Here is a 26,422-nt window from a genome sequence, read left to right on the forward strand (position 1 = left end):
AAGGTTAAAAAGAAAACAGTATAATAAAGGAAATACAAAGGCTTTGGCATGGTTTTACAATCAACAATGGTTAACTTTGATATGTAGTTGTGAACAACTGCAAAACACTTAAGTTTAAAACTCTTGCAAGCACTTTTAATTGATTAGGAATGAATTCTAGATGCACAAAATGATTGGACTGTGAACAGTAATACAACTATATCTAAGAACAATTAACTTCTGCTGACCAAAAAGAAACGCTGATTGCATGAAAGTGTGTATAAAACATCTATAGAGTATTCTCGTCAAATATAAATGAAATTAACTTTATTATAGAAATCATTCTGAGGATTTCTAGGGAAGACAAATACTTACATTTGACATAAAACAATTGGATTATATCGAAGACACACTCTACCTTTTAGCTATCAACTTTTTTCTTCCTTGAATTTATATGTTACCCTTTTTTGCACATAAACTTCATCTGTTAACAACCTTTGGAAAACCAACAGATATTTCTTACATAAATCTAGTGCATGTTGTTCCAGGTTTAATTATATGCAAAGGAATGATACAAACTTGGAACATCAGTCCATAAACTATGAACAGATGGGTAGAAGTATTCGATATATCTTGATAAAACTCTTAAATTCATGGCAAAGCTTGTTGGTCATGGTTTCCTTTTTTTTTAATAACTTCATGACCAACACAGATCAAACATCCATCCAATCTACGTTGTTCTTTTTTTCATTATAACATACAAATGCCCATTTACAAATAATACACCAAAATGAATAAAAGTTTGGATACCAAAATGAAGATTTGTTCCAACTGATATCGTGCCTTCTGTATACAAAGGTCCTTGATCCAAGTCCGCTCCCCGGTGGTACAACACAGGACAGAACTGAAGTGCTTCCAGCCAGCCACTTTTTCTCCTTCCTGAACGCCCAGCTTTGCGTCCACATAGTCACTGACCGAATTAACATGATAGATCCTTTCTCTCTCTCTCTCTCTTTTTTTTTTTTTACTGTAATCTTGGCCAATATTGAGACATATCAGGTTCACTTCCAGGAACTTGAACTGGAACTGACACACCAGGGGAAATGAGTCCTAGAAGTGGATGAAAGAAATAGCCATGTAGATATTCCCTTCAAGAGACAGGCATGGAGTATGAATTTACAGGTTAAGGAAAAAACCTCTAATGCTTTCTAACATTTTAACTGTGCTTTTAAAAAAAATACTTCAAGTGTTACAAACAAAAGTAGCACCTTTAGAAACCAGATAATGTTCTTACACATTCCTATTGACTCCCAAGTCCCCCACCCAAAAGAAAAGAAGAAACCCTCTCATTGTTTGTACGTTTAGCAATGAAATGATCTAGAACACCGGGCTGGTGGTTCTCCAGCTGAGTGGGCGGCACGGAGGAGCCAGGAGGGCGCGCAGTCTTCCAAGAGCACCCACAGCTCGGGCCTCGCCGTCCAGCTTTGCTAACAGTACCTCCCCAGAAAACAGTGTCAGGCCTTGTCCTCACAGACAACTTCTGTGGCCACATTCAGGAAAAACAACTTTGCTTTTCGTCTCTATGGTGTCAAGTTACTAACTAGCTTGACTGAATTTCCCTTTTCGACCAGTTTTCCCCAGAGAAGCCAGCAACACAGAGTTGAACACACCATCCCCCAAGGCCAGGAGCTTCTTTTCAGGTAAGCTGTGAATGGAGGGAGATCACCTGGCCAAAGGAGCTGCGAAGGCCGCCTCTCACCTGTGGAAGTGGTGCCCGAGGTGCCCATGGTCTGACTGTTCATGTGTGTCTGCATGTGCGGGGGTGTGTAGGCATCGTAACTCCGCCCATTCACCGAAGGGCTGGTGGGCAGCATGCAGGAGTAGGAGGACGTCTGGCTGGGGACCGGGGGCTGAGAGGAGAAAGGCAGCCTGTGGTTACTGAGAAGCACATCACAGCCACACCCCCGCTCCCCCCTCCCCAGGAGCTCTGCCCATAGGTCTGACCATTAAAGACGCCTTTGTGGAAAGTGCTGGAATTCCATGTGGTGACCCTAAGATGACACCTCCCACCAGCTCATCCACTGGCCAAGCCAGAGTAAAGACGCCTCGCACCAAACTTCTAAAGTGCCCTAAAGACAGCTGTCCAGCTGGATGGTTGGCACTATTCATAAAGTTAACAGGATTTTTGTCCACTTTTGTCTTAGACCTCTGCTGGCATCCTTAGAAAGCCTATAGTGCGAGGACTTCCATTAAAACACACCGCTGCTCCTGCAGATCCAGTCTGTTTGGCCCCCACACCCCACATCCAAGCTCTGGGGCAGAGCACAGTGGGAGCAGCTCTCTGCAAAGTTCGGTTTAGGGACCAGGGGGCCACTCATGGCTGGACTCATGGGGTGAAAGATCCTCTGAAGAGGCAGGTCAGCAACGACCTCAGGCTCAAGTGGTCAGAAGTGTGACTAACTGCCCAGCCCCTCCTGAGAATCAGCTGCAACTTCCTTACAGACCCAAAAACCCAGACTGGGTTTTATCCATAAATTGTGTTGCTCCCCTCTAAGTGCTTGCAGTGGTGGTATTGAGGAGGCAAACTTTCTCCCCACTAAGTAAGAAATACGCAGAGCTGCAACAAAAGCCCTCATGAGTGCTCATGGGCTAAGCCAGGACAGCAAGTTTGGGACGAACAGAAGAAGAAAGTCAGGAACAAAGGAGATGACAGTACTGCTCTGCTCTGCAAGCTGCAGAAATGCTTAACCTTCCAAGACCCACATCCTCAGAGAGGGCGACACAGGAGGGAAGGCTCAGAGGAAGACACTCGCCCTCTGTAAAATGGTTGAAGATTGTGGTCAACAGGATGAACTGATGGACAGACAGACCAGCCCAGCCCCCTACGCACCCCAAAATTCAAAGAGTGATTTTCTCTGAACAGTCGAATCACTGATAATTTTTATTTTCTTTGTGCTTTATAAATGTATGTTTTTTTGAATCATATAAGTTGTGTAATTTTTAAAAGTCAGTATTTGAAATAAGCTGACCCACACCCGTCTATATGTGGAAACAACCCAAACAGAAAAGCAGCATCTAGTTAATGGTTTGTCATCATCCTCCCATTCACACATTTTGTTATCCTCACAGAAACCTAGATGTTGCTGCAATTGACAAAATGAACAGGACTCGTGGTGGCCTTACTAACGTCCAAGGATGACTGCTAATGCCTGGTTCAAGGAGGCAAGCAGGCCTTGAGGGCCATACCAGAATTTCAGCTTCCATCGTTTCTAATTCCCAGCATTACTTCCTCTAGGCAACCTGACTTCTGGAAAATTCCAAGGCAGCTGTAGCAACACCAACTAATGCACTGTTAATCCTTTAATTTACATTAATTGCACTATGGCCAGTAATATCCAGATGCAGTAAAAATAAACGTGAATAATCCCTCTGAAGTTGCTTATCTAGCTGCTCCTGTATTAGTCTGAAGACTATGAAACATGTATTTTGCTATTATTTGGATCAGAAATCCAGCAAAAGATGTTCAGTGGAGAATAAGCAATCTGGGTAGCCCCAGAACTGCTCCCAGCCGGGGTTGCGCTGGCCCACCTCACACCATCGACATCGCTAAGTGCTGCACAAACAGGACTCCTGGGGCAGTCCCTGCAAAAGGCGCACCCATCTCCTTCCCACCGAGAATCCATGCACTCGAAGGTCTGGCGCATCCTGCCTGCCTGATACGACCGCCATCGTAAAGAGTGAACCTGGGACGGGGCCCAGCACATCTGGGGGGACTGAGAGGTGGGCCAGTTGTCATACCAAGTGAACAGCACCCAGCTTTCCAGGTAGGAGGAGGAGCGCCCGACTCACCATGTAAGTCACAGCGAAGACACACACATTTCTCGCAGATGCCTTCTATTCCTTTTTTTATCATAAAACGTAGAAAGAAAACTAGCTTTCCCTCTACGTTAATTATATCCCACTATGCAAACATGAATCCAATTTCTGACCCTTTTTTCTTCCTCACTAGTTTATCACATACACCCTAAATGTTGTCCAAAATGCATACGCAGATCACATATTCATTAATGTGATCTAACATGAATATAACCCAAATTTCATAGATACTAACCCCTTACTATCTAATCACGTGCCCACATCTCTGCCATTTTCTGGTACAAGTTTCACTGGCACCCGAAACATGCCTCAGTTCCACCCACATCATTGAGCTGACATCCTCTTTGAGCACAAGGCACACCGACTTGACCAAACATCAGGTTTTCATTTTTTTATGGGCATGAATCAACCAACCAACCAACTAAAAGACTGGATTGACTGTTTTCATCCCAGACATGACTCGTCAAGCCGACCACTGCTGTGAGCAAGGCCCCCAGGGGTGCATGCACAGCAGCGAGGTCTCAGGGCCCCTCCATCCGCTAGGCGAGCGGCACTGGCCCCACTTACTTGCATAGGCAGGTTATTCGCCATGGTGAAGCTGGGCATGGGCGGCAGAGCGCTGTAGGAGTTTGTGAGGGCTGTGTCTGTTCGGCCCAACATGGAGCCAGAGGTGAAGGACGAAACTGCGAGGAGAGGGACGCGAGAGTCAGAGGCGAGGGCACACAGGTTTAGACATACAGGTTAGTAGTATGAATATTCAAATTACCAGGCGTGGTGGGTTGTGGGATTGGCTGGTAGACACTGGTGCTGAAACTACTGCTGATGGGGATATGACTAGGTGTGTTGCTGGCCTGTCTCCTCTGATTCCTCAGTTTCTCTTCTCTTCTCCATTTGGCCCTTCGATTAGAAAACCACACCTGGAAGTCAGATGGAACAGGTTAGCCCTGTGCCTACTTCTAGCTCAACCCCACCCCTGCCTGGCTCTTCCACCAGCCCCTCCTCCCCACAAAAAGTATTCAGCAGACTGAACCTGTTACTATTTCTATAAACAAATGGCATTCCTTAGAAGCATCACTGTCCCTGGAAAAGGCAGATGGTCTGAATCACAAAGAAGCAGACCACACAGTCCCCGGGTACCTGTATTCTTGCTTCTGGTAGATCTATTTTGGCCGCTAGTCTTTCTCGGGCAAACACATCTGGATAATGGGTTCTCTCAAACTCTGAAAGAGTAAGTTGAGTTTTCTGTGTTGTGCCAGAACTACATGAAATGTGGCAACCAAGCCCTGGATCAAGCTGGTTCCCGCCTCCCCACTTCCATCACCTCCAACCAATTCCCTTTAAAATGCCGCTGCCCTTAGCACTCACTGTACTAGGAAGAACTATCCCACCAGAACCAAGTTAAATTTCCTTTGGAATTACATCCATTCAAGGACGCTTCTGTGGCCTGAATTAGGCAGATCATTACTCTTTTCTTTATGAGAAGTCAGACTTTTAGTCTTTGAATTACTGGTACATGAAAAGAAGAAAGAAAACACACACACTAAAAAGATGCCCAGGAGAAAAAAAAAAAGACAGAAGGAAAAAAGGAAGGTTTTCAGCCGTCTCTGCGAAGGGGCCTGCTGAATTTCGCTCTCTGTACTGAAGATGCGGCATTACTTTGACTTCCTGTGTCTCTACTTGAAAACCTCCGTCACCTTTCTCCAGGGCCTCGATCTGCTCTTGGGTGAAGGATGTTCTATTTCTCTGCAGCTTCCGCTTCAGCTGGAGTCGCATTTGGGCCTCATCGGAATCCTCTCCGTTGGAACTGATGGAGTTGGTGTTTTCTCCCCCTCCTTCCTGTTGCTGGCAGCCATCTGGAACAGAAAGGAGAGGACGGTAAGAGAAATTCGGAATCACTCGGAGCCTCCAGAAGGGGTCTGTGTAGCCAAAAACCGCAAGGCAGCATATTCTGACCGTCTCACCAAAGCATCCCCAAGGTAACTGAGCGTGGGCTTCTTCTAACAAAAGGCGTTAGGGACACGGTACCTGACTACCACTTTCTTTCTTTCTGTTTTTATCAAGATGAGACTGTACAATACAGACACAAAGTGGCATTTCTTTGAATGACGAAACAGCACTGAATTTCCAATTAGCAGGATCTCTCATAACTCTCCTTGACTGCCCAGGGCCTCGCCCAGTTCCCTCTCCCTGTGGAATTTATTTACCTATGGCCATGTTGGGAAAACAGAAGATTGATGTTCAAGATCTCAGCTGATCTATAATCAGTAATTCCTATCTAATCAATTAGATGTTGATAGGTTTGTAGAAAATGCTATTAAGAAACCAAACCAAGCTTGTAATCTTTAAAAAAAATATTTATCTAGTTTTTATTTGAATTCTGCACAGTCAATTTCATTTTAAAGGTTGTGAATTTAGAAGTGCTTGCATTGTTCTGCAGTTTTATTCAACTATTGTATGAGTGTGCTTTGCCTTGACACCTATTACGAGCACAGCTGTAATTATATCATCACCAAGAACAGGCTATAATTGCTGAAAATGGAATTTTATATTTAGATAAAAGGACTGTCCATTCTTTGTAATGTGTTGCACCAGAGAAAAGTAAGATTTCTTTTAAATTTTTAACGTGTAATTTTAAAAAAGAAATAGTAGCGAGTTCACTAACTAGCTAAATACGCGAGGCTGCAGCTGAAGCCTTGGCATATCATTTAAGCGGTACATTTTTAATTAGGGCATTTCCACCACTTTTAACGTGATTTCCATCACTAACCAGGGGAAGTTGCATTGTTTCCCTCGCTGCTCGAGGACAGGGGGAGTGGGCCGCCGGCTCCGTCCGTCCGTCGGTCCGTCCGCCCGGGCCTCGCCTGGCCGGGCCGGTCGGGCCGCAGGGGCCCCGCCCCGGGCGCGTCTGTCACGGCGGACAATGGCCGCGCCTTCAAAGCGCCGGGACGGTGCTGGACGGGGCGGCGCGGGCGGCCGGCCCTGCCGCCATATGGGCCCCGGCGCGGCCCCGAGGGGCCACCCGCGCTTGAATGGCGCGGCGCCTTTCAGCCGCACAAAGCGGCCGTAAGGGAAACCATTAAACCGCGGCCGGCGCGTCGGCAAACTCGGGCGGGCGGAGGGCCCGGCCACAATGCGGCGGGCGACAAAGGGATGCTCCGGGGGCGTGCGGCGCGCATTGTGCCCGGCCGGCCGCGGGCCGCGGGGCAGCGCCCACCCCGCCCGGCCGTCATCAATCACTGTCCGCGGGCGGCCGGGCGGGGGCGCGGGGGGCGACACTGGGGGACAGAGGGGATGGGGACACGAGGGGACAGAGGGGATGACCACACGGGGAGATGGGGGACATGGGGGCACAGAGGGAATGGGGAGATGGGGAACACGGGGGGGACAGAGGGGATGGGGACACGGGGGACACAGGGGGACAGAGGGAATGGAGGACACGGGGGGGGGGACAGGGAACGAGGAACAGAAGGGATGGGGGACAGACGAGAGGGGAGACACGGTGGAGAGGGGCACGGGGGACACGAGGGACAGAGGAGATGGGGACACAAAGGGGAAGGGGACAAGGGAGAGGGGAACGGGGGGACACGGGAGACACAGGGGATGGGGACACGGGGTCACAGAAGATGAGAGACACTGGGGGACAGAGAAGAGGGAGTACAGAGGAGATAGGAAACAGGGGACGGGGAGGGAGTATACGAGGGATGGGAAAAGGGGATGGTGAACACGGGGGACATGGGGATGGGGGAGGGGGATAGAGGAACGGGGGAACAGGCGGGAAGGGAACAGGGAGGACGGAGCAGAGGAAATGGGGGACGGGGGGGGGGGGGGGGGACAAGGGGACGAGGGAAAGGGCAGGGGGCGGCTCGGGCGGGGGCAGCTCTCCGGGTCCAGCCTCGACGGCCGCCCGCGCTCCGGGCCCGCGCTCCCCCGGAAGCGGCCCTGCCGGCCCAGGAAGGCCTCGCGGCCGCTTCCGGAAGACACGCCGGCGCCGTCCAGGAGCCGCGCTCCCTTCTGGAACATTCGCCCCGGCTCAGCGCAGCCGGCCCCTCGGACGCCCAGGTGCCCCCGACGCCGGCCTCCGCGCGCGCGCGCGCACGCACACGCGTCCTCGCACGCACACGCTCACGCACTTTCTCGTCCTCACAGTGCCACACGCGCATTCACACACGTTCTCAGCCCCACGGCCTCACACATTCCCTCACATTCTCAAGCGCACGTTCGCACGCACATTCACTCACAATCACATTCTCTCACATTCCCTCACACATTCCCTCACGCGCGTTCTCACTCACGCTTACATTCACCCACACATCCGCTCACGCGTCCCCACATTCCCGCACGCGCGTCCCCACGCGGCCGGGCGCGGCCTCGACGGCGGCGCGAGGGCGGGCCGGGCGCGGAGGGCGCTGGGGCGGCGGCGCGTGCGCGCGGGCCTTGGCGGGAAGGCGCGGCCGGGGGCGCGGGGCGCGCCGGGAGGAAGGCGGAGGACGGGCGTCCCGCCGGGGGCGCGCCGGGGCGCGGGGCCTCCCTCCGCCGGCCGGGCCGCGGGGCGGGTCGGTCCCCGTCGGCCGTCGCGCTACGCGCCTAATTGGCGGCGGGGCCGCGCCGTGTCCGGTCTCCGGTGGAGCGCTCCTGCAGCTGTCTCCGCCAGCGAGACGCTCATTCATGTCGCCTTAATGAGAAACAAAACGCTCTCTAATGAGCAATTACGCCGCCGGGATTGTTCCCGGAGCGGATTCCGCGAGTGACAGCCGCGTCCTTTGTGCGGGTCCGCGCCGCGGCGCCGCCGGCCCGGCCTCGCCCGCGCCCGCTGCCCCCGCGCTCGCTCTCCCCGCCCCGGCGCCGCGCGCTCTTTACCTGGCGCGGGCTGCCCCGGCACCGCCGTCCCCGGGTACCAGCCCGGGCGCGCGCCCCAGCTGCCGGCCTGCCCGTTGAGCATCCTCAGTTTGTCGTACATGCCGTCCGCGCCCATCTGTTGCTTTTCGCTAGCCAGGTTGCGGAGAACTCGGTTGATGGAGGACACCTGCGGAGCGGACCGGAGGCCATAAATGGCGGCGGCTCCCGGCACGCGGTGCCCTGCCTCGAGTCCCGCCTCGGCCCTGCGCCCCCGCGACCCGCGCAGAGCCCCCAGCCGTCCCGGGGCAGAGGGCGAGTCCGCGGGGACAGCGCGGGCAGGCGGCGGCCGCCTCCCGGGCTGGGAGGGCGCGGGCTGGGCTCGGGGCCTGACTCGCGGGGCGCCCCTTGTTAAGCCGGCCCCCAGGACACGGCGCTGGGGTGAGAGCGCGCGTTCGCACGGGGTGGGCGTGGACGGCCGGCCCGCAGGCGGCTGGAAGCTGCTTCCGTTTGCATCTCCCTGCTCGCTTCCCGCGCCTCCCCCGGGCCTCCGCCCTCTGCGTGGCAGCATGCAAATGAGCCGGACCGCTCCCCACACTTGACTCCCATTTTGCGGAAGGTCATAGAAAGGTCAAGGTGGTCTGGACACCCCAGGCACAGAGGAGACGCGCGGAGCAGGAGGAGAGGGGCCCCACGGGGAGGAGGAGACGGCAGGGGGGGCGAGCGCGCGGGGCACTTACACTCGGTATGTTATCGTTGGTACAGACCCCCTCGGACAGTAATCTGTCTCGGATTTCCCAAGCAAAGATGGACGGGCACTCCCGCTTATACTGGGCTATTTTGCTTACAACTTCTGGAGTCGCTACTCTCGGTTTACTACCACCGATTGCCCTGGGTCTGATGGAGCCAGTCTCGTAATACCTGCCCAGAATTTTACTCACACATCCGTTGGACACCTGCATAGGGGAAGTGGACAGAAAACCACATTATTAATAATTTCAAGACAAAAATAAAATTGTTTAAGTATGCATTAAACAATGACAAGCTTACGTTTTGATTGTCCAGCACTTGGACTTTTGCATCTGCATGGGTCTATAACACAAAAATATACCTTCAATGGTACGAGAACTTACTGTAGAGAGCTTTTTTCTTAAAATTACATTTGTAGCCCTAAAAACTACAAATATGATGATACTTTGAAACAGCTTGAACTAAAAAAACTAATTTAAAAGTTTTTTTAAAAAAAAAACTGTTTTCTTAAACACTGCCTGAAGATGCATCAAAACGAAGTCAGATTAATTTTTTTTGTGCTGACCTTGCTTAAAATGGTGTTATGTTTTAATGAGCAAAGGGGAAAAATAAACTGAAGTTTTACTTATTTTTCCTTTAAAAATATGCCCAATTGAGTAATGTGCATTAGGGAGGGAGTTAAATAATATTTGTCTTTTTAAATCAATATATATTCTTCATGAATATGAAGAAACCAAATCTCTCAAAACCTGAGGTAAGCATGGGATGGGGGAGGGGAATGAAATTATGCCAGTTTATATAACTCATTTTATTATATAGTTCATAAACTGTTACAACGAATGTTTTTACCAAATGAAAAGAGAAAGATGTTTGCTTTCTTAAAAAAATCACCCACAATTTTTTTTCTTAAGCGGATGAGTTATCTTAGGAGACTGACCCAGGCTGAAAGAGATAGGGAAGGATGGTGGAGGAGCCGGAAAGCGGGAAGGCGGGGGTGGGGACTGGGGTGGGGTCCACAATCGGCAGCGTTTACAGTAAGAAAGGAGAAGAGGGCGTTGAGAGTGGAGGGCCGCGGGGGCGGCAGGGGCGGCGCCGGGAGGATCACCTGCAGAATTCGGGAAATGTCGCACGGCCGGGCCCCGCTGTGCGCTAGCTCTACGATCTTCTGCCGGGTGGAGTCCGGCAGTGGTCGCCCGTTGACAAAGACACCACCGAGCTGATTCACTCCGCTGTGACCTGAGGAAAGGGAGAGGAGAGCAGAGCAGAGCAGAGTGGAGAGAAGAGGAAGGAGAGTAGAGAGAAGAGGAGGAGGAGGAGGAGAGAAGACAACCACAATGCATCCTCAGCTCCCTGCCAACCGGTGCGGTGCCAACCTCGGCAATCAGGTCCCTGCTATCGATCACAAATGACCACAGGACCACACAGCCAGGCAGGGCACCAGGCAGCCCAGCCCCACACAGCCGTGCTCCTGCCCACCGGGCTGCAGAAGCACCAAACAGACAGACACGCCAAGGAGCGAGAACTCACACACCTCACTACCGCCATCACCCCAGCAGTGCCCCAGTCCACTGCCCCTCTGCATAGACACCCCAGCCAGCCTCTGAACCCACAAGGTGCGAATACTCGAGTCAAAAAAATCCTCCCAAAGATCCCCTCTGAGTGTCACCGCAAATCATGGGTTCTCCAGAACCCATACTGAATCTCCAAGGTCTCTGCATTGTCGGAACTGTGATAGCAAGCTCTACAGCCCTTCCATGCTCCCTTGGACGCTACAGTCCAGCCACGTTTGCTGTCACACTCCACACTCTGGCGAAGGCACCGGACGAACATTGGGGTTTAGAACAAGATAGGAGAAGAGAAGAGAAAGGAGTAGAGAAGAACCAGAACAGCAAATCTGTGGCTAGTGAACCCCCAACCTGGTTTCAGCGCCTCCACTGCAGGGTGAGGGTCAGAGCTCCAACCACCAAGTAGTCGGGCAGCCGCAGTGCGGCCGAGCTGGGGAGTCTGTCTGCACCCACGACCGCTGGCTTCACTTCCGCTGCTAAACTCAGCCCTCCCCACAGCCAAGGACAGATAGCAGCAAAAATCAAAAAGCGAAAAGAAAAGGAAAACAGCACAACACAGTGTCTCCCATCCCTCCTTCATCTTATCTCACAACCTCAGCCCATTGTCTAATCTAAGGAAACAGGGAGAGGGAGGTAGTACCCCTCTGTAGCCCCCTCCCCAGAAACCACGGGCACAAATAAAACCAATTGCCAATTTCCACTTCCTTAAAAATCTCCAACCTGCAGCCCCGACTCTAGAGAGCGGCCCTTCCAGGAGAAGACGTGGCTCCCTGCTCGCCTCTCCTCTCCTCTCCTCTCCTTGGAGCCTCTGATAAATTGACTCCAGGAGCCTGAGCTTCTTAGCAATAAATAAGCTCCAAATATAGAAGAGGGGGGAAAATATGATGAGCCTCTCTGACATTTGTCTTTAAAATAAAACTAGCTGCACGTCAAGTTTGAGCTTAATTTCTGGAAATAGGCGGAAGTCGCTCCGGATCATGCATGGAAGGCTAATTGAAAAGATCAGTCGGGGCGCTTGTGGCAGCCTTGTCACTTTGTGACAGTGCTCCGCTCCGGGAAATTGCATCGTCACGACAAACGGGACCGTGATAAAACGACCCTTTCCGTCCTTATTTGTAGATCACTCAGACGAGATTGAACTGCGCTCGCCTCCCCTTCCAGGGGAGCCGCGTTTTCAGGGTAGCCCGAGGCTTGGGGCGGAGGGGGCCCTCACTGAGGGGGGCCGGAGCCTCAACTCGATGAGAAGTGACAGGCGTTGGGGGATCTGGGCTCTGGCCGGGCCAGCGCGAGCGGGGACATCGCGGAGACAGCGCTCCTCCAGCAGAACGAGGCCTGCTCCGCGCTTCCTGCGGCGCCTCCCGTCCCCTCGCTGCCCGCCGTGGCCTCGCAGGACCTGTCAGCGCTCCAGCCCCGGAGCCGCCTCTGGCAGAGGGAGCCTTCCCGGAAAGAGAAGGCCGTACCGGCGCGGCCGACACAGGGTCCCAAACTTCACGCCCGGCCTGGGCAATTCCAGGCCGAGAACGCCCAGGCCTGCGCGGCCGCCTAGCCCTGGCCTTGCCGCCTCCTCCTGCAGAGACGGCGCGCCCCTGCGCACCACCGCGGCGGGGCTCCCGAGACGCGGGCCAGGCCGCGTCGCCAGCATCGAAATGGCAGCGAGGACGCGCGGCTCTAAGCGCCCCTTCAGAGGTTAAGCCTCAATCATTGTGTCCCTTCCCCAGGGACGGCTGGCGCTCTCGCCCAGTGGCGATGATTATGCGCCTAGAATTCGACCGCGAAGCATCTAATAGGAAAACATATGGTGTCAATTTGGATGCTCTGCGCCTCGCGCACACCCGGGAGCGAGCGGCACAAAGCCCCGCAGGCCGGCTCGCGACCCCGCGCCCCTCGGGGCCCGCCGGCCAGGCCGCAGCGGCAAACGCTCCGCGCTGCGCCCGGCCGGCCCGCGAGAGCCTGCGGCTGGGGAGCCCGAGCCGCAGGGGAGAAGCCGGCAGCCAGGAGGGGTGGGCAGGGCCTTCGCCTCGCCAAGGAGGGTGCCGCCCGGGCCAAGCCCCGGGGCCTGGCAGGTTCTGCACAACTAACCCGCCTTAAAGCGCGCCGCCTTTGCCCCCTCTCCTGCGCATCGCGCCCACCAGCCTCGGAAGCACCAGGGGGCTGCTAGCGCTTCCAGGACAGATGGATCCGGGGCCAGGGCCTCTCCTTGTCTGCGTTTCGGCAAAGGGAGGTTGCTAGAAGACTCAGGCCTTCTGGCAGCACTCCGGCTACAGCTCAGCCCTTAAACCGCGTCCAGGCTCCGCACCTCAACCCGAGCCTAGTCTCTCGGGCCTCCAGGCCCCCAGGCTCGCCCTGCCACATACCAGCCCCCACGGACTGAGCAGGAAGGCGAGCTGGGGCCCAAGGGGCCTGGGCAGAGGGAGGACGGGAGCCCCGAGAGCCCAGGAATCAAAGCACTGCGGGGCAGAACGAGCGGACCCACACAGTTGCAGCCACCAGGGCAGGGCTTCCTCAACTCCTCCGCTTGACCCCCACTCTCTTCCCAGCGCTGAGAACACTGTACCAGCCCCACGGAGCGAGTTTACCACCTCCACCCCACGGCGGGCCTGGGCGCCCGCTCCCCTCGCCTTCTGGGCCCCTGGCTGGGGTGGGGAGGGGAGGAGGTGCCCTGAGAGTAACTGGGGAGGGGAGCCCCCCCAGCCCCCCGCGACGGTGGAGTCGTTCAGTCCTGGCTGAGCCCAAAGGGGCCTCCTTCTCCTCGAGCAGCCAGGAGAAGCCTCGCCCCGCCCTGCTCAGCCCAGCCCCTCTCTCTCTGGGGTCAGAGCCCGGGCAGGGGCGGGGAGGGGGTGTGAGTTACAGGATTTGGGGGGATGGGGTTTCTCTACTTCAGCTCCGCAAACTCAAGCCGGCTGCTCTGAAGGGCCCAGCCCCTGTTCTTCCAAGAGCAAGAACAGCCGAGCAAACGCCCTCCCCTCTCGGGTTGCAAGGCGCGGAGGGGGCGCAGCCGCCTCAGGTCCCCGGGCCCCTTCCCTCGCGGGCGGCCTGGCCAGCGCGGACGCCGCAAATCTCTGCGCCCTCCCTGACCTGACCTCAGCGCGCCCCAGCCCACAGTCCGAGAAAGACCAGAGGCACTTACTGTTCTGCATGCTGGCGCTGGCTGGGGGCCGCGGGATCCCACGGGGCTCGAAACTGGGGCTCTGTTAGCGAGAATAGAGGCGTCAGTCCGGGCCCTCGCCAGGTAGGCCTCTCTCCCGACAGAGGATGGCCTGGAGCCAGGACAGGAGAAGGCCCCTTCTTTAGGAAATAATGATCCACTCAGTCGCTTGGGGCGATCTGAGGGTCATCCAGCTCTCCAGAGCATGCAAAGGCTACCCTCTGGGCTACAAATAAAAGCCTCCAATACACACAACCTCGTTCCCCCAAATCTCTTAGTAGTTAACCCTTTAATCAGGAGACATGATGTCTCGATTTTGAATTTTTTCTTCCATGTGAACAACAATGAGGCAGCCTTCTGATTCTTGCGAGTTTTGGAGCCCAAAGCAGCCACCACAGAACTTGCCTGAAATCTGGGATGTCTGTCCACTCTTAGAAGAAAAGGTCTCACACATCTGCGCGCCCTAGTGAAGTCTTCCGCCTAAGACAAAACAGGAGAGAAAGGTCAGTCAAACTGTGGCTAAAAAGCACAAGCCCACCAGCTCTATGAGCCACACTCTCAGGAGGAAAAAAAAATATGCAACTAGGGCTCAAACTGCCACGAAACCCCCAATCCCAGAGTTACACCCTTATTTCCCACAGCCTCTCCTGCAGAAGTCCCCACCTCTTGGAAGTGGCTGCTCTGGCCTGGCTTGGGGAGAATTGGAGAATCTGACAAGTTGGGGTCCCATTTTGCAAAAATATCAGAAACCAGGAAAAGGGGAGGATGGGAGAAACAGTGGGGTGAGGATTGGAGGCCGAGGACTAATACCTGAAGTTCAGAGGGGAGGGGAGGGGGTCCAGAACTTCACGGGACCTGAGGGTGCAGGCAGGGCCGGCTGAGAGGGCTGCAGAGCCATACTCCTTCCTCAAGGAATTACACCATCCAGTTGCCCCCTGGCCCCCAGAACCCAACTCTCTGCTTACCTCTTTATCCTCCACTCTCGCCCCTCAAAGCTTTCCAGTCAGGCCCCCACTCCACCCAGCTCCCAGCCTTTCTGGGACTTTGAAAGTGGCAAGCCCAACTTTTTCCCCCCAAACCTCACTTATTGTGATTAACTTCTCTTGTGGTGTTTAGATCTCCCCCTTTTACTGTACTGTGACACACGCTGTCTACCTCGCCTCACTGCTTTAAAAAGTATGAACAGGAGGGGGTGAGCGTGGTCGACAAAGCCTACAGGCAGCGAACAATGGCTTCTGTTCTCTAGCTCTCCCAAACCCAAAGAGCAAAGAGTCTCCCCAACCAGCAACACAGCTTCCCAGCACACGTACCAACAACCCACCAACTCACAAAGGGAACGGAGGGACACGTCTAGCTTTGTAAGTCCTAACCCAGTGCGGGTCCCTCAAGCTTCACCCTCCACCACCCCCTCCCTGCCGTGCCCTAAGAAGGTGGTTCTGGGGGGATAGAAAAGTAATTTCTTGTTATAAATATCTGGAGGTAATTGTGTTACTGGTGTGAGTTGTTAGGGGCTGTAAAAAGATACAACGGCACCGCAGGGAGCTCAATTGGGGAGAGAGAGTTACAATAAAGACCCATTCAGGAGGTTTGCAAAAAGAAAAAACAAAAAGAGGTAAAATAATTAAATAGTCACAGCATCATTTCTCCTTGTTATTTAAAAACCTAAAATATTCATTCTTGTCCCTGTTTTACGTATTGCAATATTATTAATTTTGCCTGCCTGCAAGCAAAGAATTCCAAGAAACACATTTTATTCTCTTCAAGGCCATTCGTGGTCTAATTTATTAACTAGCTGGGAGGCCGGCTAAATCCATAAAAATGAACTTAAGAGGAGGACTTTTTCCCAGCTTCTGACTGCGGCCTGGTACATGCTGGAGAGGAGGCGGCGCAGGCCAACCCTCGTGGGTTGGCTCCCAAGGCCTCCCTCCTGTGTCCGAGTCCCCGCGGCCACAGTCATGCCCGGGACAGGCAGAAACCCCAGCTCCGCGCAGAATGTGCCCCAAGTGGGACTCTGAAACTTGGGAGCGGCGGCAGCCGGGCATGGAGAGGAGCTCCCTGGAAGGGGAGAGACTTGCCGCTCTGTTCTCGGCCAACCACACTGTTCTCAGCCACCACTGAAGGCCCCCGCCGGGCCGCCCGCTCTCGAGCCGTTTTAAAAAACTCACTCGCTGATTCTGGAGGGGCCTAGCGGAATAATTTTCGAAGCAGCTGGGAAGGTGGAAGCATTTCAAGTTCCGGTTCTGCTCCACTCCCACCCGCCTCGCGGCTAAGCAGCTACCTAATTACTTAAGTAATCCTTAACGCTCAGTGCAGAAGCAGCCCGGGAAGCGTGCACGCCGACACCGGAAGCAGGCCTGCGCCGAGAGGCCGGACCCCCAGCCGAAGCCAGAGCCCCCCAGCTCGGCCCGGGCTTCCTACGGCCCGAGCCGGGTGGAGGACTGCGCCGGGACCGAGGCGTCTCCAGAAACCGCGGAGGCGCCGGGCCTTGGTGCACTAGGCCACTGGGCCACTGAATCCCGCACCCCGGCACAACCTCAGCTTTCAAACGCCGTGGTTTTAATTACTTAGCTCTCAGAATCCATCCCCCGACTCCTTAGCTGAGGTGAGGGGGAGAGCTCATTTTCGGCCCTCCCGGCCCCCAGCCAAAGAGTAATTAGCGATTAAGATGACACAGTTTTACTCTCCCGGGCTAAATAAGATAACAAGTAATCGCACTGCCTCAGACGCCCGCAAAGGTCACCGGCCATCAAAACGCACTGTCCGCGCCGCGACTACCGCTGCTCCGCAAGCTCGCTAGGCCTTCGAGCTCCTCGCTGTGCATTACATTTTCCGCTCCCGCCCCTCCTCAAACCCACCCAAGTTCGAGTTAAACGTCCGAATCGCTTAGGGGGCTCTGCAGAGTAAGAGGGAAAAAGAACCCACGTTCACTTTGTTTTTAAAGTTTCTAGAAATCACTCGTGACTGGAGGGCCAGGTTTTTGCACTCGAAAAAGAAAGCATTTCCACTTGAAATTCGACTCCATTTCCCCCCAATTACACTTGCTAAAATTCAGGGCTATTATGGTGCCGGGAGCCTGAGAAACCTGCGCAAGGGAAGAGGCAACAACTTCATGAACTTTGAAAAGACACTTTTCCTCCCGGGGTCTTCGAACGAAAAGCTCTCCAATTACTCCGACTAATTAGCTGGGAGAGGATGTGCCCGGACGAAGGAGAAAGCCCATGCTTTCATATTGATTTTCTTTTAAGGCCTCACAAAAAAATCAAGGGATTTGGATTTTTTTTAAAAAATGAAATCCACCGTTCCACCTCGAAACGTGTAGAAACGGCAACACCGGGTGCAGCTTCATCAGAGAAGGCAAGGGAAAATACCCACCGAGCGCTGGGACTGGAGGGCCCAGGGAGACCCCGCTTTCGCAGGGCGAGGGCGAGTATCGGGGAGCCGGGGAGCAGAGAGTTCCCAGGTCGCGAGCTCCGCGCTCGAGTAGGGCGGAGAGCCGGGGGCCCGGGGAAGCTGACAGTCCTCCGCTCGGCCCGGCTCCTGGGGGCGCAGCCGGCGGCCCGCGGCTGCCTCCCTGCTCGCGCGCTCCTGCTCCCGGCCTCGGCGGCGGCCGCCCCGCGCCGGCTCTGCTCGGGCTGGCGGCGGGCGCGCCCTGGGCGCCCCAGTGCCGGGTCTCGCCGGCGCCGAGCCGAGCGCCGCACAAAGCCGGGCGCGGGCGCGCGGGGGCCGGCTCCTCGTGCTCCCTCGGCGCCCGCTCACGGCGCCCGCTGGCCCCCGGCTGGACAAAGCCGCCGCCGGGTTCTGCGGCCGTCCAGGCCTGTGCACCGCGCAGCCTCTGCGTCCTCGTCCGCGGCCGGGGCATCTGGCGGCGGGGCCGGGGCGGCCGCTGCGATGAGCCCGCTGCTCCTGGAGCTCAGCCGCGTGGCGCCGGCGCGGTGCAGCCGCCCTCCCGGCGCCCCGCGTCCCGCGCCCGCCGCCCCCGGACACGGGCTCCCGCTGGAGGCAGAAAGTTTGGGCTCCCGCGTGGAAACTTCTCCGGCGTAGGAGGGGGAGGGGGCCGGCGAGAGCGAGGAGGAGGGGGAGGGGAGAACTGCCTGGAGAGTGCCCTGGGAATGGAGCGAGAAGAAAGGGGTGGACTCACCTTTACGAGGCATCCTCCCTCGGCAGAGCTCCTGTCAAGAGTTTGGTTCGGTTGGGGCTCTTCTGGTGGCTGTTGCTGCTGAAAGCCCACCAGTGTTGGAAAGGACGGTGCTTTGGAGGAGTTGCTGGCGAGAGTTTTCTCCGCGGACGCTGCTGGTTTAGTGTGTGCGAGCGATGCTCAGATCCCTGGAAGGAGACAGAGATTGACAATAAAATGGGCTGTCAGCGCCCGAGAGTGAGCGAGAAAGAGTGTGGGTGAGGGAAGTGGCTGCAGCCAGCACACCTATGCTGATTGGTGATGGCTCAAGTGTGCTAATGTGTGTGCCGGCCCGGCCTCGCCTCCACCGCTCCTCACTGGCCCATTAGCGGAGCCTGACCTCTGTCATCATCCTCCAGCAAAACACTTCCTCCTGCGCCTGAACCAGAGCGGGAAATGAGGCCGAGCCGCGGTCCGCTTTTCAAACCCACTAATCACTCCGCAACATGCAAATGCCCCGCTCGCTCCCACACAAAATATTGCTTTATGCAAAGCAGCGCCGAGGCCTCGCGCCCGCCGATTGGACGCGCCGCCTCCCCGCCCGGCGCAATTGGTCCGTTTGTTTGAATATGAATACACTTGTTTCCCCCGCCGGTGGGTCCCGGCTCGGCTCCCGGCGCTGGGCCCCCGCGCCCGGCTCTGGGGCGGCGCTCGCCAGCGTCTCCGGGCTCCGAGCGCTCGGGGAGGCCGCACGGCCCGCAGTGGGGCCGCGAACGCGAGGGTCGAGAGAAGGCCGCTGTGCTGGGGTGGCGCCCCCCGCCCCCTGAGCTGGGCGCCGGACCGCGGCTCACCGCGGGGGCGAGTTCCTGCAGCTCCGCGCCGCCTTTCTCGCCAACTCGGGCCCGCGTGCCCGCTGCCCCGCCCCGCCCCCGACCCGTCTCCCGCCCCTGCCCCGTTCCCCGGCCCGGACGCCGAGCACCGTGTGGCCGCGCCCCGGCCCACCTGGCCGCGGGGCCGCTGCGAAGAAGAGGAAGGGGCGCGCGCGCGGCGCAGGGTCCGGGCAGCTCCCCTCGCGGAGGCCGCGGCGCAGCCCGGGCCGAGAGGAGCCGCCGCTCTGGGAACGGCCTCCCCGCCGGGCCTCCGGCCCGCGCACCCCCGCCCCCGGCCTTTCTTCTGTTCTTTCTCCTTTCGGAAGCCGCGGTGCGCAGCGGAGCGGAGGCACAGCCGGGGCTGGAGAGGCCCGAGCAAACACGCCACTTACTTTGTGTACAGAGGGTTCTTGTGAAAAGCCCTGGAGAGTCCTCCCCAAACACTCACCAACTTCTCCCACGTGCCATTGTTGACTAAGTGCGGCCGCTTCTCCGGGCGCGAGAGGAGGGGACGCGAGGGGGAGAAGGGGGCGGGGTGGAGGCCCGGGTGGGGGAGATGGATGACCAGTGCTGGGAGCGATTGTGTGTGTGTGCGTGCGTGTCCTCGCCGCGATGTCGGTGTGTACCACAGGTCATCTGTGTGTGGTGCGCGTCTCCGCACCACGAGTCCCTCTCCTGGGTCTGCACAGTCCACAGAGGCAGCTCCCCTTCAGCTGTTGCCAGAAAACCGGGGAGGAAAGTAAGTAAATGGCTTTTCTCTTCTGACCACACACCAGCGTCCATTTGTTGAATGCCCGACGATTAGGACACACCTCAGTACACTCCAAAGGCGCCCCTCGGCGCCCGCAGTTAAGGTGACGGGGGAGGGAGGGCTGCCCAGTCCTGCGAAGCCCCGAGCTTGCAGGCCAGGCCTTGGCCCAAGGATAGGGAAAGATCTGGGCCGGGGACACGCTCCAGGACTCGGCGAAGGGAAATGCGGCTGGAAGAGCTGAGGCAGCCAGGCTGAAAGGAGGCCACCACCAGGCACTCTTGACTCCAGTGACTTAGGAAAAGTGTTGGAAGTTGGAGCTCACCGGTGAAGTCTCAGCGCCCTGAATGCGCCGCTGACAAGCGCACAGCCGCGCTCGGGAGCTGGGCCCACGAGGAGGAGGCTGCCGGGCCTGATGTGGGCCTCCCCTCCCGACCCAGGCCCCGACCCACCAACGCCGCACCAAGGGGCCGGGGCGGAGCTCCCCGAGAGGGTCAGGGTTGGGGTAGCACAACCTGATTACCCACACGGCCCTTCCCGCGGCCCAGGACGCCCAGGCCAGAGGCGGAGGCGGCGCCGTACGCGGGTCAGCGGCCCCCTGGCGAGACTTCGCAGGACCGGAACTTTCACAGCAGCCCGGGAAGGGCGGCAGCAGGCCCGGGTCCAGACCAGCGACAGTCTGCGTTCTTTTTCTCTCCCTTTTCAGTTCTCAAACAAGCATTAGAGAAGCCCGAACTCAAGTCCATAAACAAGGCGGGGGAAGGCCCAGAGACCCCGTCCGAACTGGAGGCGAATATCATTTTTACAACCTCTCAATTAGCGACCGAGTGGATTAGCACCTTCTTAAGCTTTGCCTCGGAAAGAAGCAGCCCTAATCTTGTTGCTATTTCCCCCCAGGGCACTGGCTCTTTGAATCGCCTCCTTCTCCCACCCCCAGCCCCCACCTCACTGTGCAGAAAAGTTTTAACAACAAAAAATCATAAGAGGCAAGGAGCTGGGAGTGAATGCCGCTGACGTCACTGGGGGGGGGGGCGCTCGGGGAAGGACTCTTGGAAACCCCTCTGCACCAACAAGAAACCAAAAGGACTTGGCTGCTTCCAATGTGTCAATATTTGGGGGGTGCCCAGCCGGGAGGGAGGCAGAGTTTTCAAAGTTTAAGGAGATGGGTGGGGAGCGAGATTTTCTGTTCTCTGGGCGGCTCTCGAGGAGCGTGGGGTGCCGTTCTGCCTCGTGGGGCACCTCGCGCCCTCTGCCAAGTGTCTGTTCTGGGGGCGACTCGGCCGCCTGGGGGCTGGGCCGAGGGGGCAGGGCGCCAGGGCTGGAGGTGTGCACAAAACTCGGACAACTCGCAGGTCGCCATTTTAATTGCGCTTCCAACACGATCGAGGCCCACTTGCTGCCCTCCGAGGCGGGGGGATCGCGCCTTCCGTTTCTGTCTCGCCTTTGCCCGCCTCTCCCCAGGCCTTCCTCCGCCCCCATCTCTCCGGCCTGTTCCCGCAGGCGCCGCCGGGGGCCTCCCACCCGATAGGGGAGGAGGCCTGTGCCGAGCGAGTCACGCTGGGGGACCGCCGCTGGCCCGAGTGCCCGCAGCCTCTGGCCGGTATTGGTGCGTAAGTGTGAGATGGGCAGCAGCCCACCGCCAGCGGTCCCTGGCATTCGCCTGGGCCCCTCCCCGGGTTTCTGGCCTGGAGGCAGCCTCTGGCGAGGGAACGACGCGCCCAGCTCTCGGGGGATGTGCGTTCGTCTCCGGCTTCGGAACCAAGAGTCTCCCGCCCGGTGTGCGACGCCTCTGAGCTGCCGCTTTCCACCGCCGAGCAGAGGCGCGGTGCCGGCGCGCTGGGAAGGGTGGAGACGAGCTTTCCTCTGAAGAAGGAAAGTCTCCGCAGACACCTGCGTCACTTCGCAGAGCCTGAAATGGCTCTCTCTTTTCTGGCCCTGGGAAGGTGGGTTCGCTGGGAGGGGAGCTGGCGAAACGCATCACACGAGCAAGAAAGGCAAAGGCGCCCGCCCCGCCGCCCAGTTCAGGGTCCTCCTGCACTCTGCGCTCGCTCAGGGCCTTTCCCCCTCTCCTTTCCAGCTCACCCGGCAGCCTGGCAGAGCCTGGAGCGCCGGGAGGCCGAGGAGCCGGGACTGGCCGGGAGGTGCCGCCGGGCTGTGGCCACGCTCGCTGGCAAGTGTCAGGGCGCTCTCTGGGTTCCGTCTTCTTCCAGTCACATTAGGCGGCAAGCGTCTCTGTTTCTGTCCTCCTTTCCCCCGAAAAATACTTTGAAAAAAAACATAGTCCAACGAGGTCTCCCAGCGAAGAGATCCCTGCGCCCCGCGGGTCCTCCCCAAGCCTTTGGTCCCGGCCCTCCATGCCGGTGTCCGGAGAGGCACCGGGTTCAAAACTCCTGTGTAGCACTCTTACACTCAGTGGCACTCTCCGATTTTTGCAATTAGTGTTCCCAGGAAAGTTTGTTTTCCATTTCGTCACCCGGCCCTGTTCCCCATCTCTCTTTGCCCTGTAACCTCCGTCCTCGAGAGACAGGAGTTCAGCTTCAAACGAAAGGCAAACCAAGGCCACCTCAGTCCCTTCTCCCTGGAGATCCCCGCTCTAAACAGTTGCCTGTTTGAAAGGCCAGGGACCCAGTCTTGCAATTTGTCCTGCAGCGAAGCAGGGCACCCGCGCTAGGAACTGGGGGCCTTGCTGGGGATTTGAGGCTGGGGAAGGGGGAGGGCGCAAATGTCATGCCTGGCTCGCTTGGGCAGCCGGGGAACCGGGCTAAGCGTATCCTGACTGGCTTTTAAAGTGACATTGATTGAGACAAGCTGTTCCCCACCCCAGTAAGAGTTAATCTGCCTGTTAATCAAGGCACTAAGGGGCTCAATGCGAGTTTTATTAGCGATTGGAGAACAGAGGCGGCAGCGAGGGATCAAAAGCCGGGATCCCAGATATTGGTCAGCACGGTCACCAAAAAAAAAAAAAAAAGTATTTTCAATTAGAGAACAATTCGGCGCTTTTCATCACTTCTTGACTCGGTGTCACAGATGGTGACTTAAAAACCTGGCTAGCTGGGGGCACCGACGCGGCCGCCCACGGCCAGAGGCGGGGAGGAGGTGGCCAAGTCCGCCGGAGCGTCGAGGAACCCTCCGCCCGGGGCCTGGGGCCTCAGAATGAAAAATAAAACAACACCGCCATGCCTCCCTCCGGGCCAGCTCCCCAGGGCCGGCCGGCGAGGGGCTTCCTTCCGCCTGCTGCGCTGTCCCCGCCGCCCTGGAGCGGAGCTGGGCTCCCCTCGGCTTTCCTCTCAAGTTCCAAAATAAATATACAAATAAACAAATAAGCTCCCAGGCCCCGGGAGGTTTGAATAGCAACTCACTCAATAATCCAAATTACGTGAGAGGGTCTGAGGAAAAAGGACAAGCCTGCCACCCACGCCCTGCGCTGTCGAAGGGCGCGGAGCGAGGGGGCGACAGAGGATGTCCCGGCTCGCCCTGGGCGCGGGGCGAGGACTCTGGTCAGAGGTAATTATGTCACCGCGTCTTCTCGCCGTGACAGCCGAATAAACACAATCTCCAATAAACATCTCTAATGAGGGAGGAGGCCCGAGGATGGCTGGGTTTGATTTATGACTGGAGGAGAAGGTCCACGTCCCACTGCGAAGCGGGCAACCTGCTGGCGGCCCAGCTCCGGAGAAAGGAGCCCGCGGAGGGAGGACCCAGGCCCAGGTAAGACGCGCGGCCGTGGCCCCTTCTCTCCTTCCCCTAGGCAGGGGGCGGCCGCCGCGCGAAGTCGGCGGTGGTCCCAAGCCCCTGGCACAGGTGCCTGAGGCACCTCGAGGTGCCTCCGGAAGGTCTAGAGCGGGGCGCCCGGAGCACGAGGGGCCTGACCTGGAGGTCTCCCTGGCGCCCTGCCCCTAGCCCACCCAGGCGTCTCTGCTGCTCGGGTCTGGACTCCCCGGACTGTCACCCTGCGGTACCACGAGTTGGTCTAACTTTGGGTTCGTCCCTCCCCGGACAGGAGGAGTGTCCAGGCGCTGCTCCCTGCCCTGGGCGGCCGGCTTCCCTGGCCCACGAGCCCGCGCCGAGGCGGGGAGCGCAGCGCCCGCCCGCGGAAACCCGAGCCCGCGTTCTGGCTCAGCGAGCATCGCTAATTGTTAGGTCCTCCCGAGCGAGGCTCAGATCGCACGCCGGGCTCCGCGCGCCGCCCAGCTCTGCTGGCAGCATTCTTTCGTCCTCCGCTCCTTTCTGAGAAACCAACTCCCATCTCTAAGGTTTCCTTTCGGTCCGACCACCTACACATTGCACCCGCGGGAAACTTTGGCTGCACTTCCCCCAACCCGCGGCGGGGCGTTCCGTGCGCTGCGGGCGCGGCTGGGGACTCCTCCACGCGTGAATGTCTGAACTGCGATTCGGGGGAGCTCTGGGTGCAAACTGCATCCCCCCCCTCCTGCATTTCTCACGGTCGCCAGCGGCTTCTGCGGACAGCAGCCTCGCCCCCTCCCCCCAGCCCAGCACCCAACTGGAAGTCCGCTCTGGGAACTGAAACATTTTGCTACTTCTGCAGAAAAGCGCGCTCGGCAAAGACAAGACGCCCCCCTCCCCTATCCTTCCCGCCGTCAGGAACTGCCCTCCATCTTTGTTTGCCTCTTTTTAAAAGCGAAAACCGAGCCCCGGGCTCCTTGGGGCGGGCGTGGGCTGGGGCCCCCGTAGCGGGCGGGCCGGAGCCGACGTTACCTGGAGCACCGCGGGGAGGCAGGTGAGCTGGCGGCGCCGGTTCCCACACTTCTCGCCGCCGCTCGGCAGGGGAAGTGGCAGATCTGACAGCCGCTTTCTGGCGAGGACCTGCCCCAGAGTTTAAATGTCAATGATAAGAAAAGAGGGTGCTCCGGCGGGCGCTAACTTTCCTTAATACCCACGCCAGCGCCGTCCTCATTGGCTGCCCGGCCCGCGTGACGTCACGGCGGCCGGACTTGGGCTCCGCGCGGCGCCCGCAAGCGCCCGGCCCGGCGGGGGCCTCCCCTCCCACCCGAGTCCGGCCGGCTCCGGCCTTCGTGGGCCCGACCGGGGCTGCCCACGCGCGGCGGGCCCGCTCTGCCCCTCGCCCAGCAGGGCGCAGACTCGGTCCCAAGGACAACGGTCCCCGAGCGCGCCCCCCTCCGCCCGGGCGGGGGCCGGCGCCTACGCTGGCCAGCTGCCCTTCCGGGCGCCCACCGGGCCCCTCCTTCGAGCCCGGAGGGTCGCTTCCTCCGAGGGGCCCCGAGCCCGCGCGAGTCGAGAGGGGCCTCCGGCGGGTGGCGTTTCGGGACCCGCGATGGGAACCGCAGCCTGGTCTCGCGCCTGCACGTCGCCGCGGGCACAGGGGGCCGGGGGCTCTCGGGAGGGGTCCGCGCGCTCCTGCCGGCTCCGCTCTCCCCCTGGCCTGAAAGGCGCCGTCACGTAGAAGGTGTCGGTGATTTTATGAATCGGACCCCCGGGTTAGCTGTCAGCTCTGCGGCCTAGAGGAGCAAAACAGAGAAGTCCCAGATTCTGAAGTCAGGATTCCCCTCCCTTGAGCCAAGGAAACAAGCGAAATTGGGGCGGGGTCGGCAGGACACTGACGAGTGGTCTGGGATTGTCCCCACCCCACACACGCTGGACGGCGACGTGGACGAGGACACGGCTTAGTCCAGCTGGGCCTGGCTATCTTGGAACGGGCCCTCCCCGCGCGGTCATTCTCATGTCTCCCCCGCCCTAACGTAACAGGGGAGGGGGCTTCTCAGTGTCCAATCCCTTCCTTCTCTGCCTCCATCCGGTCTCGAACTTGGAAGTGACAGAGGTCCGGCCGGAGGGGCAGGGGTTGCCTGACGAGGTGGCGGGAGGGGGAGAGATGGGGCGTGGAACTGCCTTCAGCGGCTGGAGAGGGGCCTGACCCTGGAGTCTGGGCGTGTGTGTCCTCGCTAGAGGGGACAGCCGGGCCGGGGAGGGCCCCACGACCGGTTCCTGCCCCCTAGCTCGGGTAGGGCGGCGAGGGGAGCGCGCGGCACAGATGGCGCCGAGGCGCGAGAGGTCGAGCGTTCCCGCCCCCGCCCGCACACCTGGACAGGTGTGGGGCTTCGCAACCGGCCGGGCGGCGGCTCCAGGCAGCCTGCCTGCCGGCTCCTCCAGGCCGGACCACCTCCCTGCCGGACTTGGGCTTTTTTTGCTCAGCCGGTCGAGGCCTGAGGGCTGTAGAGGCGGGGAGGTTTAAGCGTCGAGTTCTTACAAACGTTCCCCACACTTCTCCCCATCCCAAACCCCAAGTCTTCCCGTGCCAGGGGCGAGGAGCAGCCACCCCCACTGGCCACTCGAATCCGGGCCAGGCCCCTGCCTGGTCGTTTCCCCAAGCCTGGCTCTGCTGAGGAGTGGGCTCCTCAGGGAGGGTTTGCCCGGGTTCGCCACCATCGGCCATGTCCCCTGACCCCGCTTCTTGGTGCGGCCCTGGCTCCCCTTCAGAACCTGGCCCAGCCCGCGCCCCAGGTGTCCTGAGGTCTCCCCCATCCGCCGCCTGCCCGGAGTCTGGACTGCGCGGAGGCCCGACCGAGC

The 26,422-nt window shown here is 58.2% G+C and overlaps 2 protein-coding genes across 9 annotated transcripts; both read right to left on the bottom strand.

Annotated features, from left to right (window-relative positions):
* On the bottom strand, positions 1-24,740 carry PAX6 (paired box 6). Of its 8 annotated transcripts, none has more exons than XM_044752967.2 (14): positions 24,596-24,740; positions 18,287-18,471; positions 14,554-14,628; positions 14,131-14,191; positions 10,544-10,674; positions 9,739-9,780; positions 9,429-9,644; positions 8,713-8,878; positions 5,550-5,708; positions 4,993-5,075; positions 4,622-4,772; positions 4,423-4,538; positions 1,739-1,889; positions 1-1,089 (listed from the first exon to the last, which is right to left on the bottom strand). In XM_044752967.2, the coding sequence occupies exons 4-14, from the start codon at positions 14,138-14,140 to the stop codon at positions 1,004-1,006; spliced, it is 1,311 nt and encodes a 436-aa protein (XP_044608902.1). In that variant the 5' UTR covers positions 14,141-14,191; positions 14,554-14,628; positions 18,287-18,471; positions 24,596-24,740; the 3' UTR covers positions 1-1,003. The 8 variants fall into 8 exon arrangements, with proteins under 8 accessions (XP_044608902.1, XP_070347505.1, XP_044608906.1 ...); XM_070491404.1 differs by lacking the exon at positions 24,596-24,740 and adding an exon at positions 18,663-18,791; XM_044752971.2 differs by lacking the exon at positions 24,596-24,740 and adding an exon at positions 18,569-18,781 and having other exon boundaries at positions 9,630-9,644.
* LOC139041248 (collagen, type I, alpha 1b-like) lies at positions 16,920-24,006 on the bottom strand. Its single transcript, XM_070491529.1, has 7 exons — positions 23,829-24,006; positions 21,962-22,125; positions 20,947-21,814; positions 20,205-20,587; positions 18,754-19,492; positions 17,517-18,251; positions 16,920-17,041 (listed from the first exon to the last, which is right to left on the bottom strand). The coding sequence occupies exons 1-7, from the start codon at positions 24,004-24,006 to the stop codon at positions 16,920-16,922; spliced, it is 3,189 nt and encodes a 1,062-aa protein (XP_070347630.1).
* Positions 24,741-26,422: the final 1,682 nt, after the last annotated feature.

This window comes from Equus asinus, chromosome 20 (genome assembly GCF_041296235.1).
Source record: "Equus asinus isolate D_3611 breed Donkey chromosome 20, EquAss-T2T_v2, whole genome shotgun sequence".
NCBI classification, from domain to species: Eukaryota; Metazoa; Chordata; class Mammalia; order Perissodactyla; family Equidae; genus Equus; species Equus asinus.